At 43.3% G+C, this 15,197-nt stretch overlaps 2 protein-coding genes across 4 annotated transcripts; both read left to right on the forward strand.

The window, feature by feature from the left end:
* Positions 1-5,523: 5,523 nt before the first annotated feature.
* Positions 5,524-6,309, forward strand: LOC141026299 (agamous-like MADS-box protein AGL80). The gene has a single exon (XM_073502508.1). The coding sequence runs from the start codon at positions 5,524-5,526 to the stop codon at positions 6,307-6,309; it is 786 nt and encodes a 261-aa protein (XP_073358609.1).
* A 327-nt stretch (positions 6,310-6,636) lies between these two features.
* On the forward strand, positions 6,637-14,648 carry LOC120966636 (uncharacterized). 3 transcript variants are annotated; one of them, XR_006665677.2, is made up of 3 exons: positions 6,637-7,884; positions 7,966-10,075; positions 14,120-14,648. XR_006665677.2 is itself a non-coding variant. In XM_073502510.1 (2 exons), exons 1-2 carry the CDS (start codon positions 9,478-9,480, stop codon positions 14,182-14,184), a joined length of 663 nt encoding a protein of 220 aa, XP_073358611.1. In that variant the 5' UTR covers positions 6,663-9,477; the 3' UTR covers positions 14,185-14,648. The 3 variants fall into 3 exon arrangements, 1 of the variants encoding a protein (XP_073358611.1); XR_012188196.1 differs by having other exon boundaries at positions 6,637-10,075; XM_073502510.1 differs by having other exon boundaries at positions 6,663-10,075.
* The last annotated feature ends 549 nt before the right edge of the window (positions 14,649-15,197 follow it).

Here is a 15,197-nt window from a genome sequence, read left to right on the forward strand (position 1 = left end):
CACCATGTGGGTTACAGCAAGAGGGGCAGCGACATCTTGCATGTTCATGGTAGCAAGGCATGTCAGGGAATAGCCTGTCGGTTATGTCGGCATCGACGCTGGTATCAAGGGTGAGGGACTAGGAGAACCATTTTCCTGCTCGTTGAACGAGGCGGACCAATAGGCAAGGTTCTCGTCCATCAGTGGATACTAGAATGTCATCAATAATAGTAACAGGGTCTTACTGATAGAGTTGTACACCGAGGTGTTTACATAAGAGTGAATTATTACTGCTTAGATCATATAGATCACAAGAAAGATTAAACAAAACAATGGAAAGGAAAAGGTGATCATTAGATTAAACAGAAAAATGGAAAGGAAAATGTGTTTAAACACATATTTCAGGGGTATATTCTTCCCAAGGGCAAGCAGAGCATGATATCCTTGACGGCATATAACGTAGAAAACCCTTTAGGAAAGGGGAGATAAATTTCATGCCATTTCCCATACGACGGTGTTTGGATAATTGATGAAGAAATTTTGGCTTTGTGCTTCAAATGTTCTTATTGAAATTCGGAGTACCACAGACATGTTTCGAGATAGCATTGACATGATCTTCAAGCAAAGGTCAGACTTCGGATACACGAAGGATCCATCAGGAACAACTTGTAGAATAATTCTTGCAATTTCCTCATGGAAGAATGGATATCCTTGCTATAAAGGAAACTATAACAATAGGTCCTCCGGTCAGGTGTGCTAGGCATGGTATCACCTTACCGGGTCATGTAAAGACCAATGTTATAACTCTTGAAAATATGTTCCAACAATCAAATCTGACCAAGGTTCAGATCTGATTGGTGTATGGATATCTCAGACTCGGGATGCCTGAGAAGAAAAAAGGTGCAACACAAATTGACGGGATGACATTCTAAGATTCTCGGGAAATGAGCTATGGAAGCGAGTTCCAAAACAAGAGTTCATCATTAATTCATGGAGAGAATGAGGGGGTGGCTGATGAACTCGGCGACAATTCATCAAGATTTCCAAAAGATGGATTTCCACAATTATGTGAACAAGGAGATAACATTTGTCAGATCAAATGGTATAATATAATGATGTATGTTCGAGGTAGACATCCATAGTTAAACATTGGTTGAAAGGTGCACTCGAAATATGGGCTGGGTTGCACGATCAACGTCAGAATGGCGATTTAGCAACCAACACACTAAATTGGAGTTATTGTCCACTAACTCTGAAGCAATAGGGTTGCTAGAGATATTAAATTCTCACAATAGAGCTCACTCAACACGGGGACCAAGAAAAGAATGGTGATGGCAAGAAGAATCATTGTATCAAGAATTTCTTAAGAGGTTGTGAAACTCACACGACATCCTTGACAAAAAGGCAATAATACTTCAAGGTAGATCATAATACAAGCTGGATAGAAAGGAGCTCGAGGTACTACACAACACATGAACAAGTTTGTGTTGGAAGGAAGACAACAATGTTGTCGATGATAACACCAGTCATCGCGGGGCGAGGATGGGATTTCTCATGATGAGTTCGATTGATATGCTGGGAGAGCTCAGAATGTTCATGATGATCACGACACATGTGTCGAGATGTTTCATGAAGATGTAATCAATCATTGACGACATCAATTAAAAGGACGGTGAAGCAAAAGGTTATTGGAACCACAAATAAGATGCAAGGTCAGGATCAATCTAGATGTTCAAGGTGAAACTGTATGACGAAGGAGCTCAACATAAGCTTACCTCATCGTCGAAAGTTGTGCTCTGGGAGTAAGGACCAGGTAGCACGGTTAAAATCGGCACGATAATGATATAGCCTAGCAGGCTAGGAATGATGTGATCGAGTACAAATTCGTAAGCAATGGAGATCACCAAGAGTTTTTGAATCGTGGTGCAGACTCAATTTAGTTATCGGTGTTCTCGAGTTACTAATAACTTAGAACCCGGGGGAAAATTGGAATCGGCGAGAATAATAGTTCATGAAGAACTCATAAGAAGTTATGTAGTTTCGTGATATTCTCAAGATACCAGAGTGTAAAACTCAAAGGTAGAGCAGAGTAGAGCTTGGGCAGGCATATTGATCTGCAGAAGGCAAGTACTTTAACTTGTCTGAGAAATGGAACCCAAGGAGAACAATCATGGTCGGAACCAAGGTTGCAAAGGACCAAACCCCGGATATAAGATGAACTTATACCAAGGAAATAATAATAAATTTTAAGAGAAGCTTTCATGGTAAGATCTACATCGTGTCCATAGGCATGAACACAAGGTTCAAGGTCGACTCCCACTTCTCCAATGCATAACCTTTCATTCACTTCTCGCGTTCCAAGAGGTTGTAGTGTTGAAAAATTATATGGCGAAACACTAGTAGAGTGTGACCCATAGAAGTTTTCGGGTTCACACAAATTAGGGGAAGGCATAGGTTCAACCCATCGGGGCATCGTGGAAATATATACCAGAAGCTTCAATAGCAAATATCACCAGCTCGAAAGCAGAGCATGGTTGGTCAAGTCAGCTAATAGGATTTACCAATGGCATTATGAATCAGCGAAAGAACTTCCGAGTGATTGAATATGCAGGACGTTGTCGGATAAAATCCAACAAACGGATCTGGTGGTCCTAAAGGGATCTGATGTGAGCACCGGTACTCAACCAGAAGAAGAAAGAATGCAAGGAGATCAGATTATAGAAACAATTGACTAATTCAAAGCTCAAATGGAAAATTATTATGACTTCCAAATCAAGGGATCAGAAGCAAACGCTCTGATTAAGGATGGATAAGTTGAGTAGGTTTAGGGTACAATCGACAATTATTTGATTGTTCGAGACTCAGCTCATGTTTAAAATGATGTCTGAGCCAGAAGGATGAATTCTAAGATTTGATTGAGGATTGCGGGCTTGCGCAACATGTTGAATCAAGGGACTCGACATGATAATGAAAAAGGATACTAATGAATATTGCTAGTCATATGGAATGCAAGCATAATGCAAGCACACAAGTATTTGTAGAGCAATAGCAGGCAGAGGATTATCGGAAGATCAGATAGTACTTCAATGTATCTTGTGAATCATATGAACAACAGGGGAAGAACGGATACTCGGTAAGTGCGAGGAATTATCGTAGGGGGTATTCTTGTGGCAAGAACTGCAAGGCAGTAAGCTCAAAGGATTCTCAGAACAATGGAGAGTAGTTCGAGGCATCTTGTAATAACAAGATAAATGGGGTTGAATGTAAGAATGGCCAGTATATGTAGTTATCCATAAGGATATAACAGTGGTAGGAAATTTTCCAGGGCGGTGGGCACAAGTGTCTCGGGAAAACATCGAATAGCATCTTCGAAATCTTGTCGTGAAGCAGTCTATCATCTGGAATGAAGGGGCTCTCCGGCAGGAAGTGGTTACGAGATCCTAGAGTTAGAATTAGTAAAATCATTTAACCCGAATAGAAGAGAGATCAGTGTCCCAGAGTATAGACGAGGAATAAAAGATCCTAATACCACCCAATGGCGACGTGGGCTCGTAAGGCACACAGCCATGTTAGTACAAGTTTTGCTATGTCTAGACTCGACTTTGGCCAAGGAGTGTGGAAGGGGATTCCTACGGGCAGTCGGCTCTGAGACCAACTTGTGATGCCCCTGATTCAATCGTGCACTAATCATATACGCAAACGTGTACGATCAAGATCATGGACTCACGGGAAGATATCACAACACAACTCTAAAAATAAATAAGGGTCGGGAAGGGTCAAGGGCAGCGGGGCTCGGGAAGGTAGACGGCGACGACGGCGTTGACGGAGACGGGGAGGCGGCCCGGCGAGTGGCCCTTCAGGCGGCGGTGGACGGCGACGGGCGGCCGCAGGGCATCGGGGGCAATGGGATCGGGGCCCATGCCGATCCAGATCGGTGGGGAAGGAGAACGGGATCGGGAGGGGGTGAGTGGTGGTCGTGGGGCTAGGGTTCGATGCCCCCAGGGGTATAGGCCAGGGGCTGGGCCGGCCGGTTGTTGGCCTGGTGGCCAGCTGGGCTACGGCCCGGCAGAGGGGGTTTTGTTTTGTTTTTACTTTTTATTTATTTTACTTTCTCTGTTTTAGTTTTGTTTCCCTATTATTTTAGTTTTAGTAAAATATACACGTAGCATCTAAATTAGTATTTCAACTTAGTCCATAGTCACAAACTAGTCTTCAAATAAATTAGTTTGACATTTTATTAATTACAAAAGGTATTTAAATAATTGTTTTTACTGCGTTTTATTCATCTTATAATATTTAAACATTTTATAAAGGTGTGGTTTCTCCATCATAATTACCTATGCAATATTTGGTTCACTCTGAACATTTTAGTTTTAATATTTGAAAACTTTTATTGTTTGCTTGACTTTGAATTTGAATTTGAATCGGTTTCGAACTAACGCGAGATTAGCAACAGTAATCGAAGTGACGTGGCATAATTAACAGAGAATTACTGTAGCTTAATTATCCGGACGTCAAAGGAGGGATGGAGAGGGAAGAGAGATTCTTTTGTATGGAGTACGTAGTTGCGTTTGGTTGGGACTGGACCTTAGGATTGTGAGGTCAGGCAAAAGTAACCATTGGGGGTCACCACTTTGTCCCATAAGGGGTGCGTATTGTACCAATGACGGGTCAATTAGTGCAATTGACACGCTAGCGATAAAGGTATGGCTACCGGTGAACCCTATTTTGGCCCGTTGATGGTGAATTTTTTTTGTTACAAACAACGTTGATGGCTTTTCGGGTCGCCCGTTTATAGTGAGTACTTAGTGCTGACAGCAACAGCAACGGTATTCAACCCTGGATATGTGAAACCACATTCAATTCACATGTACGAAAATTTGGCCAAACTTTACTCACACAATGTGCATAACCAATCGCTGTAATTGCATACCATATAACTTTGTAAATAATTCATTTCAATTCACCACCGCCTTCCTGGATAATATGCGTACACTCTTTATTGATATATTTTAGCATGCTTACGAATGAGCAAATGACCGATAGTACGATGTATTGAATAATCATCCAATTTTAGAACAAATTAACTGGAAAATTAAGTTGGCAATATATAGCTAAAACAAGCACATTGTGTTAATAAAGATGGATGGCCCTTTTGAGAGAAACCTTTCATTGCTTCTTTTTCTTGTCGGTTTATCTCCCTCGATGGGCGAGCATTCTTGTGTTAATGAGGAAAAAAACAATCTGTGGTGTGATGATGCATTCATCAAGCTAGCTAGCTAGGCAGTAAAAATCTGTAAATGGACGCCAAAGTTACAGACAGGCACAATGAAGGCTGGGTTTGAGATGTGCTAGCTAGCTATTCCATCACGTTAACGAGCACTAAATCATGCGATCTCCTCCATATATGTCAGACTGTCACACTAATCTCCTACCATATCATGAAATTAAGAGCATCCCGATCCTCCACTATAAATCCACCCCTCCACCCTCGCCCAAATCAACAACTTTCCTTCCCTTCTCTTGGCTTATCCCTTGCCGGCAATGGCTCGCAAGAAGGTGACCCTCCAGTACATCGCCAACGACTCCACCCGGCGCGGCACCTTCAAGAAGCGCCTCAGGGGCCTGATGAAGAAGGCGGGCGAGCTGGCCATCCTCTGTGACGTCAAGACCTGCGTGCTCGTCTACGGCGAGGGCGAGCCGGTGCCGGAGGTCTTCCCCTCCCACGCCAAGGCGGCCGCCATCCTCACCCGGTTCCGGAGCATGCCGGAGCTGGGCCAGTGCAAGAACAAGATGAACCAGGCGGGCTTCCTCACCCAGCGCATCGACAAGCTCCGCGACCAGGTCGACAAGTCCCGCCGCGAGTGCCGCGACCGCGAGATCAAGGTCCTCCTGCACAGGGCCATGCTCGGCGCCCTCCCGGGCCTCGCCGGCCTCACCATCGAGGAGCTCACCAGCGTCGGATGGAAGGTGGATGTGCTCCTCAGGAGCATCGGCGAACGCATCGACAAAATCCATTCCCTTTCCATGCAGGCGCCGCCGCCAGCTGCATACCAGCTCACCACCGGCAGCAGCAGCATGGAGGATCACTTGGGGTCTCCGCCGTCTCTGTACCAGGTCCAGGCACCACCGCAGCAACAACAGCAGGAGGGCTGGCCTGACATGGTGCCCCGGCCCGGAGAAGATCTCGGCACGCAGCTGCTCTACGGTGGCTATACCACCGGTGGCCACGACGGCGCCAGCTTCTCCTCCTCCAGCGGCGATATGAATATGATGATGATGCAGCCCTTCGATCTGGGCTTTGGTTTGAGCCATTTCCCTCCCATGTAAGCTACGCTACCTACCTAGGATGGTGGTGAGGATCCTCTCATCTCCGGCCGCCCTGCATGGCATGGCCAGCAGCTTCCGTCGATCTCGGTCACGTTCTTATTTAGTTTTGGTATTGCCGTATTGATCAAGATGCACAGGGGCATCGTTAAGATGAGACATTCAGTTCATATCCTGAAATTGTTATATGAGGTCGGTCGTCTATGTATATTTTATTCATCAGGTTCTTTGAGCCAAGTCATTTATAATTGTACTTTAGCCATTGAATTTTTTTTTTTTTTTGCGGGTGAGCCATTGAAATTGTTATTCAGATGATCTCTTCCATAGGCTCTTCGTTTGATCTATGTTGTTCAGTTGGTCGTAGATCGTAAGCTGCACCTCTTTTTTGGTGTCACAAATGTTTTGTCACATATATATACTCTCTTTTTTGAGGGAGTCAGACTTATAGTTATATACTTGCATAGTTTGTGTGTGTATTACGGCAGTCAACTAGCACAGCTGAGTTAACTGCCGTCTCTGGCTGCATCTCCTGAGCCCCGCCCGCCCGACCACGCTCCACCACGGCGACTCCACGCCTCCCACGCGCCACCGCCGACGCCACCGTAGATCTCACCGCCCCCACCTCGCGGCATGCCTCCACGCCGACGAGAGCCACGAGCGGCGACCGCGGCTGCACCCCCTTCCCCTCCTCGGATACCCCCACATATCCTCGAATCCATCCCAGAGATGGTGAAACTAATATTGCCGGTTCCGCAGGGGATACTCATGGTGACCGGGGCCCGAGGGTGGGTGGAGCGGGCGACCAGGATCCGCGACGCCACCGCGGCGTGGATCCGGCGCGTCCAGGAATGGAAGACGGCAGATCAGGGCGACAGATCCGTGCGCGAGCTCCGCGGCGATGAGGTATGCGGAGAGTTGCTAGAGGAGAGCGGATCTGGAGCAGAGGATTCTAGCGAAGGTGATCTACGACGAGGCCACAATGGAGGAAAGGGCAAGGATGCCCGCCTTCCCGCACTCCCTGCCAGCTGCGTTTGTTCTGTGGGCGAGGGCGGAGGAAAAATCAGAGGAACCACGAAGGGCGCTGCGATGGGATTGCTTGCTGGGAGTGATGCCGTCTGGGGCGCCACTGCAGCTCTCATCCTCGCCGCCGGAGATTAGCCGTGTTTGAACACATCTCCGCTGGTGGATGCCCCCATTTCTGTCGCCAGAAATTTGAAGAATGCTGAAGATACTCTGCAGAGAGGTGCGGAGATTGGGAAATTGCAGAACAAGCGAGTTTCGTTCGACCCTGGAGGCTCATCACCAAATAGAGATGCTGACACTGATAACTACCTAATACATTCAAGACCTAGAGGCAGATTCTGGGCATTGGGCAAGGTAGATGAAGAGGACGAGGGGCTATTTGCAGATGAAGCTGAACAGCGCAGCCCGTACTTGGCAACATTTGCAGATGCACTGGCTTGTGCTAAGAAGATGAAGTCTGGTAGAGATAAACAAAAGAAGAGAAATAGTGGGGGAGAATCTGATTCCAAAACTCGGAGAGATAAGATAGAGAGGAGCATTTTGACAAACAAATCTGTAAGTATATCTTCTCACCAACATTCTGTTAGAACACCTTCTATTCGAGGTGGTTTGATGCAGACTGAGAGATGGTATCAGATCATTGGCAGGGAAAAAATCGATGTGGGCAATGACTCTGAACCTAACTGGGTGCAGATGGGGCGTGGAAAGAAGAGGGGGATTAAATCAGCGTTTTCTCGATGCCCCTCTTGCAACACGATCGCCAGCACGTCAGGAAGGGGAAACAGGGGATGATTTGGAATTCAGAGGGAAAAACTTTATTTCCATTCGCACTATAAAGAAAACTGGGCCGGTTTGGAAGGGAACAGGCCAAGAAAGTGGAAAAGCCTAGTGGCCCATGAAAAGGAAGGGACATATACACCCAGACCACAACCTGGGTGTTAATCCTGATCTATTCCTACGCCCTAGGGTTTCTCACCTATGGTGCGATCCTCCCCCGCCGCCGCAAACCAGAGCAGCGCACCTCCTACCGCAACCATGGCGGATCGTTTCGACTTTGAGAGAGGTGGGGGTGGAAGAGAGGTTGATAGGGGTAACAATTGGAGATCGGGAAGTGGTTACGGAAGGGATGCTCAATTTGATCGCCATGATCAAGGGTTTCAAGCTCGTCCTCGCCCTCCCTTCAGGAATTTCCCAGGCAATCAATTTCAGAGAGATGGATACAATAACTGGAATCATGAAGGGGGTGGCAGCTGGGACTCGCGTCAGTTTCATCATAGACCGCCACGGCAGTTCAATTTGCCGCCTGCTGCCAGTAAGTATCAGCTGAAGAACTCCACAGTGGCTAGCGGTGGAGGAGCTACAGGGAGTGAAATTCAGACATCAAAAACTGTGTCTACAAGTGCAGTGCAGACTGGCAATCCGGGAGGGGCAGGTGGATCTGACAACAAAAACCCTGGATCAGAAAAGATCATCTGCCACAAGTGTGGGGAGAAAGGGCATAACTCCAAGGGATGTGAAGCGAAGGTCAAGTGCTCTATCTGTACCAAAGATACACATGTTGTTGAGTTCTGTGCCTGGCTACGTCAAAAAAAGCTGGTAGCTTCTCTGGTGGGTTTTGGTGGCGAAGGATTGGGCATATTTGTGGCTGAGCATGCAAAAGATTTGGTTGGGAATAATAAGAATGATGTTGTTGCTTTAGTGAGGCTGAGAGAAGGATGTGATTTGGACATTGAACCAGAGGTCCTAATCAAGAGTCTGGCGAAAACATACCCTTGGCAATGGGAATGGAAAGCGAAGAAGGTATCGGATGGAGTCTTTCTTGTCAATTTCCATTCTGCAACAAGAATCAACGAAGTTGCCATCTACGACTGGGTTCTGCTGAAAGGAGGTAACATCTTGGTTAATGTGAGGATTTGGAATGATGATGCTATGGCTGTGGGAAAACTAGCAGTGGTGTGGGTCAGAGCCAAAGGTGTTCCAAAAACAATGAAGAACTACCATGGGTTGTGTGAGATTGGATCAATGATCGGCTACACACAGGCAGTTGATATGGACTTAGTTAACAAAAGTGGGCTAGTGAGAATAAAAGTTGTTGTTGTGGATCACAACAAAATCCCCAGATGAACCAAACTGACCACACCTAATCTCATGGTGTATAGGATTTTCTATGAGGTGGAGGAGGTTGTGGATGAAGGATGGGCCAAAAATGAAGATGAACTGTCGCAGGGATACGAGGACTGGATGGATTTTCAGCTTGAAGAGGAGGAAAGTAGAGACCCTAAAAAAGCTAAAATTGATGATGTTGACACTGTAGTCATTCATGCAAGTACAAGAACCAAGATGGCAATGGAGGATAGGGATGTTCATGTGAAGGAACAGGAAGAAAAAGACAAACTGATGTATTACAAAAATCAAGACAATGAAAAAATGAGGAAGAAAGATGAGGAAACTGGGTCTACTTCAGTCAATGGTGGTGAAGTTGGTGAGGCTGGGAAGGAGATACAGGATAAAACAAATGATGATGAATTAGGAGAGGAATTGGAAACATCCAAATCTGTTAGCCTGGGCACAAAGCTTGGGATAAATGGTCAGGAAGATGAGGGAATGGTTAATAACAACAACTCTGAAGGAAATCAAGGCTTACCCAGATACAATGGAAGAATTGCTTCGAAAAACATGGATGACATTCCTATATTAGACAGGACCATGACTTTGGCAAGAGCCAAAAATCTGGCCTTATCTGAAGGTATGCCTGAAATCCCTGATAATGTTTATCTTGAAAATGTTGAACTTATTGATGTGGCAAAATTGATAGGAGTAGATTTGGGGGTAACTTTAGATATGGTTGAACATAACTTAAACTTAATTCAAAGTTTAGAACATGCTAGGAAGGAGATTTATTTTGCTAGTTCTAGAGAGAAAGTAGAAACTCATGAAGAGGATTACGTTTTGGAATCTGAAGATGTTAATAGCATTCTTCAGGAGCTGCTGCAATTAAGTAAAGAGGAAGATGACAATCAAGTGGATATGCGAATAGAAAGTGTGTTAGGAGGGATAAGGGAGGGGATTGGAGCAAACAGTACTAACTTTGAGGCTGTTGCAGTTCAAACCCCTATCAAAACTGTGTTGAGAAGGAGGAAAAAAGGAAAATCTAAAATTTCCTGATTAAACCTTCTTTACATCACAGTACACTATCTTTTTGAGTGTGTGTTATTGATTTTCCATGGGAGTGATCTGTTCATATATTGTGCTACTAAAAGAGAGCCACAGATAGAGGAAAAAGTAAAAACAAATATAGTAAGATGAGAGGTCTGATTTGGAATTGTAGAGGTATTGGTGATAAGAACAAGAAAGACTTTATTAAAACATAGATTGTCAGGAATAATCTTGATTTTGTGGGCATTCAGGAAACAATGAAAACTGAATTCATCATGCTGGATTTGTTGAACCTTAGTGCCCAAGAAGATTTTGATTGGGAATATTCTCCATCCAGAGGGAGATCTGGTGGAATTTTGGTGGGGATTAATAAATCTACCTTAATTAAAGATGAGGTGGAATTTGGGGATTATTTTATCAGAATGAAAGTGAGCAATATAAGTGATGGTTTCTGCTGGAATTTGGTAGTAGTCTATGGAGATGCTCAGATTTCTGGCAAACCAAAATTCTTAGTGGAATTAGTGCATGTTTTCAAGAGATCAAAAAATCCCTTGCTAGTTGCGGGAGATTTTAACTTAACTAGAAAAGAAAGTGACAAGAATAAGCCTGGAGGATGCTTTTTAATTCTGTTATTTTTTGGGGGGAAATGATGGAGTTACCTATGGTGGGAGAAAATTCACCTGGCCCAACAATCATGAGGACCCCACTTATGCACTGTTGGACAGGGTCTTGATATCTCCCCCATGCGAAGAAAAATTCCCTTTGGTACATATTGAAGACCTGCCTAGGGAACTTTCTGATCATACTCCTTTAATTATTAAAACTGGGAGATGCCTCTGAAAAACTACATTTTTAAATTTGAAAATTGTTGGTTTCAGAGACCAGACCTAGATGGGATAGTTGAGAGGATATGGAAGAAAAATTACCCTGGGAAATCTGCCCTTGATAGATTCCATAATAAGATGAAAAATATGAGAAAGATTTTGAAGGGATGGAATTTGAACTTTGAAGCAAGCTTAAGGAAACATAAGAAGATGTTGGCTGGAGAAATTGACAGGCTTGATAAAAAAGAAGAAGATGGAGCTTTGATAGAACTAGAGAGGGAATATAAAAAAATATGCCATACTAATCTGAAAAAAATCCTTAAAAAAGAAGAATTGAAATGGATGCAAAGATCTCATGATACTGAATTATTTGAGGGAAACTCAAATACCAGATACTATCATGTTAAGGCGAATGATAGATATAGGAAAAGCAGAATAGTTAAACTGATGCAAGATGAAGGGGTGATTGAAGGGCAAGAGAATCTAAAAACTTATATTACTAAGTTTTATAAAAATCTTTTTAGTGACCTTGAGATTGAAACTCTTACAATGGACTCTAGTGGTGTGGAAACACTCACTGAGGGAGGAAGAGAATTCCTCGTCAGGAAGTTTACTATGGAGGAGATGAAAAACGCAGTTTTTGGTATGGAAAAAAACAAAGCTGCGGGTCCGGATGGCTTTAACATTGAATTCTACCAACACTATTGGGACTTAGTCAAGAATGATTTATTTGCTATGCTTGAGGAATTTTATGAACATGATTTAGACCTAGACAGGCTGAATTATGGAATAATCCCCCTCATTCCAAAAGGGAGCGATGCGGACAGAATCCAGAAATATAGGTCGATATGCTTGTTGAATGTGATTTTTAAAATTTTCACTAAGATTTTAGTTAATAGACTTATAATGGTGATATCTGGGGTGATTAGGGCATCTCAAACTGCTTTCATTAAGGGGAGGTATACTTTGGAAGGGGTGCTGGTGTTGCACGAAACCTTGAACTCTATGCACAAAGCCAAAAAGTCAGGGGTTCTCTTTAAAATTGATTTTGAGAATGCCTTTGATAAAGTTAAATGGCCTTTTCTTTTTCATGCACTTAAGATGAAAAAATTCCCTGAAAAAATGATTGATTGGATAATGAAGACAGTGACTCGGGGAAGAGTATCAGTTAAGGTGAATGGAGAGGTGGGTCCTTATTTTAAAACTTACCAAGGTCTAAGACTAGGAGACTCAATGTCTCCCCTGCTTTTTGACCTCGTAGTTGATATATTAGCAATTTTATTTGATAGAGCTGTGGATAACAATATAATTAAGGGACTTGCTAAAAATCACAAGGAAAATGATGTGTCCATCCTGCAATATGCAGATGACACTATCATATTATTCCAGGATGATTTAAAACAAGCAAAAAATGTTAAGAGAATTCTGAACATGTTTGAGATTATGTCCGGATTGAAAATTAATTTCCATAAGAGTGAATGATTGGGATTGGGATGAATGAGGACAGAGTAAAAAATTTGAAGAATTCCTAACATGCAAGAAAGGTGTTCTACCTTTCAAATATCTCGGAATAACAATAGATGAAAAAAGGCTGAAGGGGAGTGATTGGAACCCATCCATTAATAAAATGGACAAGAAAATGGGGACCTGGTTAGGCAGATTATTGAATATCTCGGGCAGAACCACACTGATAAATTCCTCCCTGACCAGTCTGGTGCTTTTTATGCTCTCCTTTTATGAAGTTCCATAAGGAGTTAAGATAAAATTTGTGGGGAGAATTTTCTATGGTGTGGGGAGAAAAACAAGCATAAATATCATTTGGTGGCATGGGATAAAATTTGTAGACCTAAAAACCTAGGAGGTCTGGGGATTTTAGATTTAGAAATAATGAACATTGCCTTGCTTTCGAAGTTGCTTTGGAAACTTTTCAATGAAAAAGGTTTGTGGCAAAGGATTTTGTGGGAGAAGTATATTGAGAAAAACACCTTTGGGGGAGTTCAAAAAAACAAGGGGATTCGCACTTCTGGCAAGGAGTGTTGAATTGTAAAGAACTGTTTTTATCCTGTTGTAGATTCATAGTGGGGAATGGAGAGAGAACTAGGTTCTGGGAAGATAACTGGTTAGGACCTAGTAGTCTGGCAGTAACCTTCCCAGACTTGTATAACATCTCTCTTGATCACAATGTTACTGTCTCGACTGTTTTCTCATCTGGACTCAACGAATTAAAATTTCGTAGAGTGTTGACTGGGGAAAAAGCAATACAATGGCAGAAGCTTTTGGATGTGTGTAGGGAGATTATTTTAAAAAATAGGATGATAAACTTTCCTGGATACCTGCTATATCAGGAGAGTTCAGTGTTAAATCCTTTTACTCGGTGTTGCAAGTTGGTGATAAATGTCCAAAAAGGTTCTTATGGAAAGTTAAAATACCACCTAGAATAAAAACCTTCGTTTGGTTAGTTACTAAAAAAAGTATACTAACCAGAGATGTTCTGTTATATAGAGGAGGAAAATGTGAGAAATGGTGCTTGTTCTGTGGAAACAAGGAAACCATTGATCACCTTTTCTTCGAATGCTCTCTGGCCAGATACATGTAGAGTGTAGTGGGTCATATCACTGGAATTCACTTGCACTTGGCTGGGAGGTTTTGGTTCGGAAAAAAAGAAAATTATTTTCTTGGGTGTGGCAGCTTTAGTTTGGAGTATTTGGAAAACAAGGAATCTAGCTTGTTTCCAACATATATGGCCTGCTGATCCTAGTGTAGTGATGTTCAAGATGGCACATTGGATCAATGACTGGAGTGTTTTGCAGGTGAAGGAGGAAAAAAAGGCGGAGCTACAACAGGGCGCAAAGTTGCTGGAACGAGTCGCCAGTGAGATCTTCCAAGCGCGAAAAGGGTGGGCATCGTGGATTCCAAGGATGTGGAATTTGATGAAGAGGAATCATTATCTTGTGATGTCTGAGATATGATGATATGTGTTTAGTACTCACTGGTCGTTTTCATCTCTACTAGTGTGTGTCCTGAGAGAGCAAACTAGTGAGATCGTTTTCTTCGGAGAATTGCTTTCGGTCTTAGGTGGAAAGGATACTGTCTCTAGGGGTGTGTTTGGGCTGTAATGAATGACTTATGGTTGCGTTAATGAAATCGGTGGCCATCCCTTTTATCAAAAAAAAAAACTAGCACAGCTACGTGCCTGATGGTTACTTGGGTGCCTTGAATTTCCTGCTGTTTTTTTTTTGTGTCCAGAATTTTACCTTTTTTAGATGAGTATTAACTAGTTGAAAATGTACTCCTGGAGCAAAGGTAAATATGCTGGATGGTTCATCTTTGCCTGGATAATTAATGATTTGCGACTTAATTACATGGAGAAAGCTGTTCTAGTTAACTGCTTTTTTCTTAAGAAATACCAAGCTTTATTACTCAAAGTTTACCACAAGCTGGATACAAATAGGATCATGGGGTTGGCTTAACCAAACATGGCACCCCTGATTTAAAGACTGAGAAGACTTGGCAAGTAAATGGGCTTCGGTATGCTAATTAATTGTTGTAATACAAATTATACTACTAGTAGAATCCATAGTTGCCTCAAGAAAAAAAGTAGAATAGAATCTATAATAAGACGATTAACGCAAGGACAGCTTTACGAGCATGCACCAGAGACACTTTCATCACTTACATCCACGTCAAAAGGGCCTGGCGCTGATCAAGCTCAAAGTTGCGGGTGATTAATTTCTCGAGGATGTTGGGCCGATATACAGCCCGATACGCTGGGGCGCACACGGCTCCATGTACGCTCTGTCCTAAAAAAGAGCTCCATGTAGGCTCTCAAGTCCCGGTTCTGCTGTAGTTGAGTAAACAATACCCCCCGCATTGCAGCGGGATGATAGT

The sequence above is a fragment of the Aegilops tauschii genome, chromosome 6, assembly GCF_002575655.3.
Source record: "Aegilops tauschii subsp. strangulata cultivar AL8/78 chromosome 6, Aet v6.0, whole genome shotgun sequence".
Taxonomy (NCBI): domain Eukaryota; kingdom Viridiplantae; phylum Streptophyta; class Magnoliopsida; order Poales; family Poaceae; genus Aegilops; species Aegilops tauschii.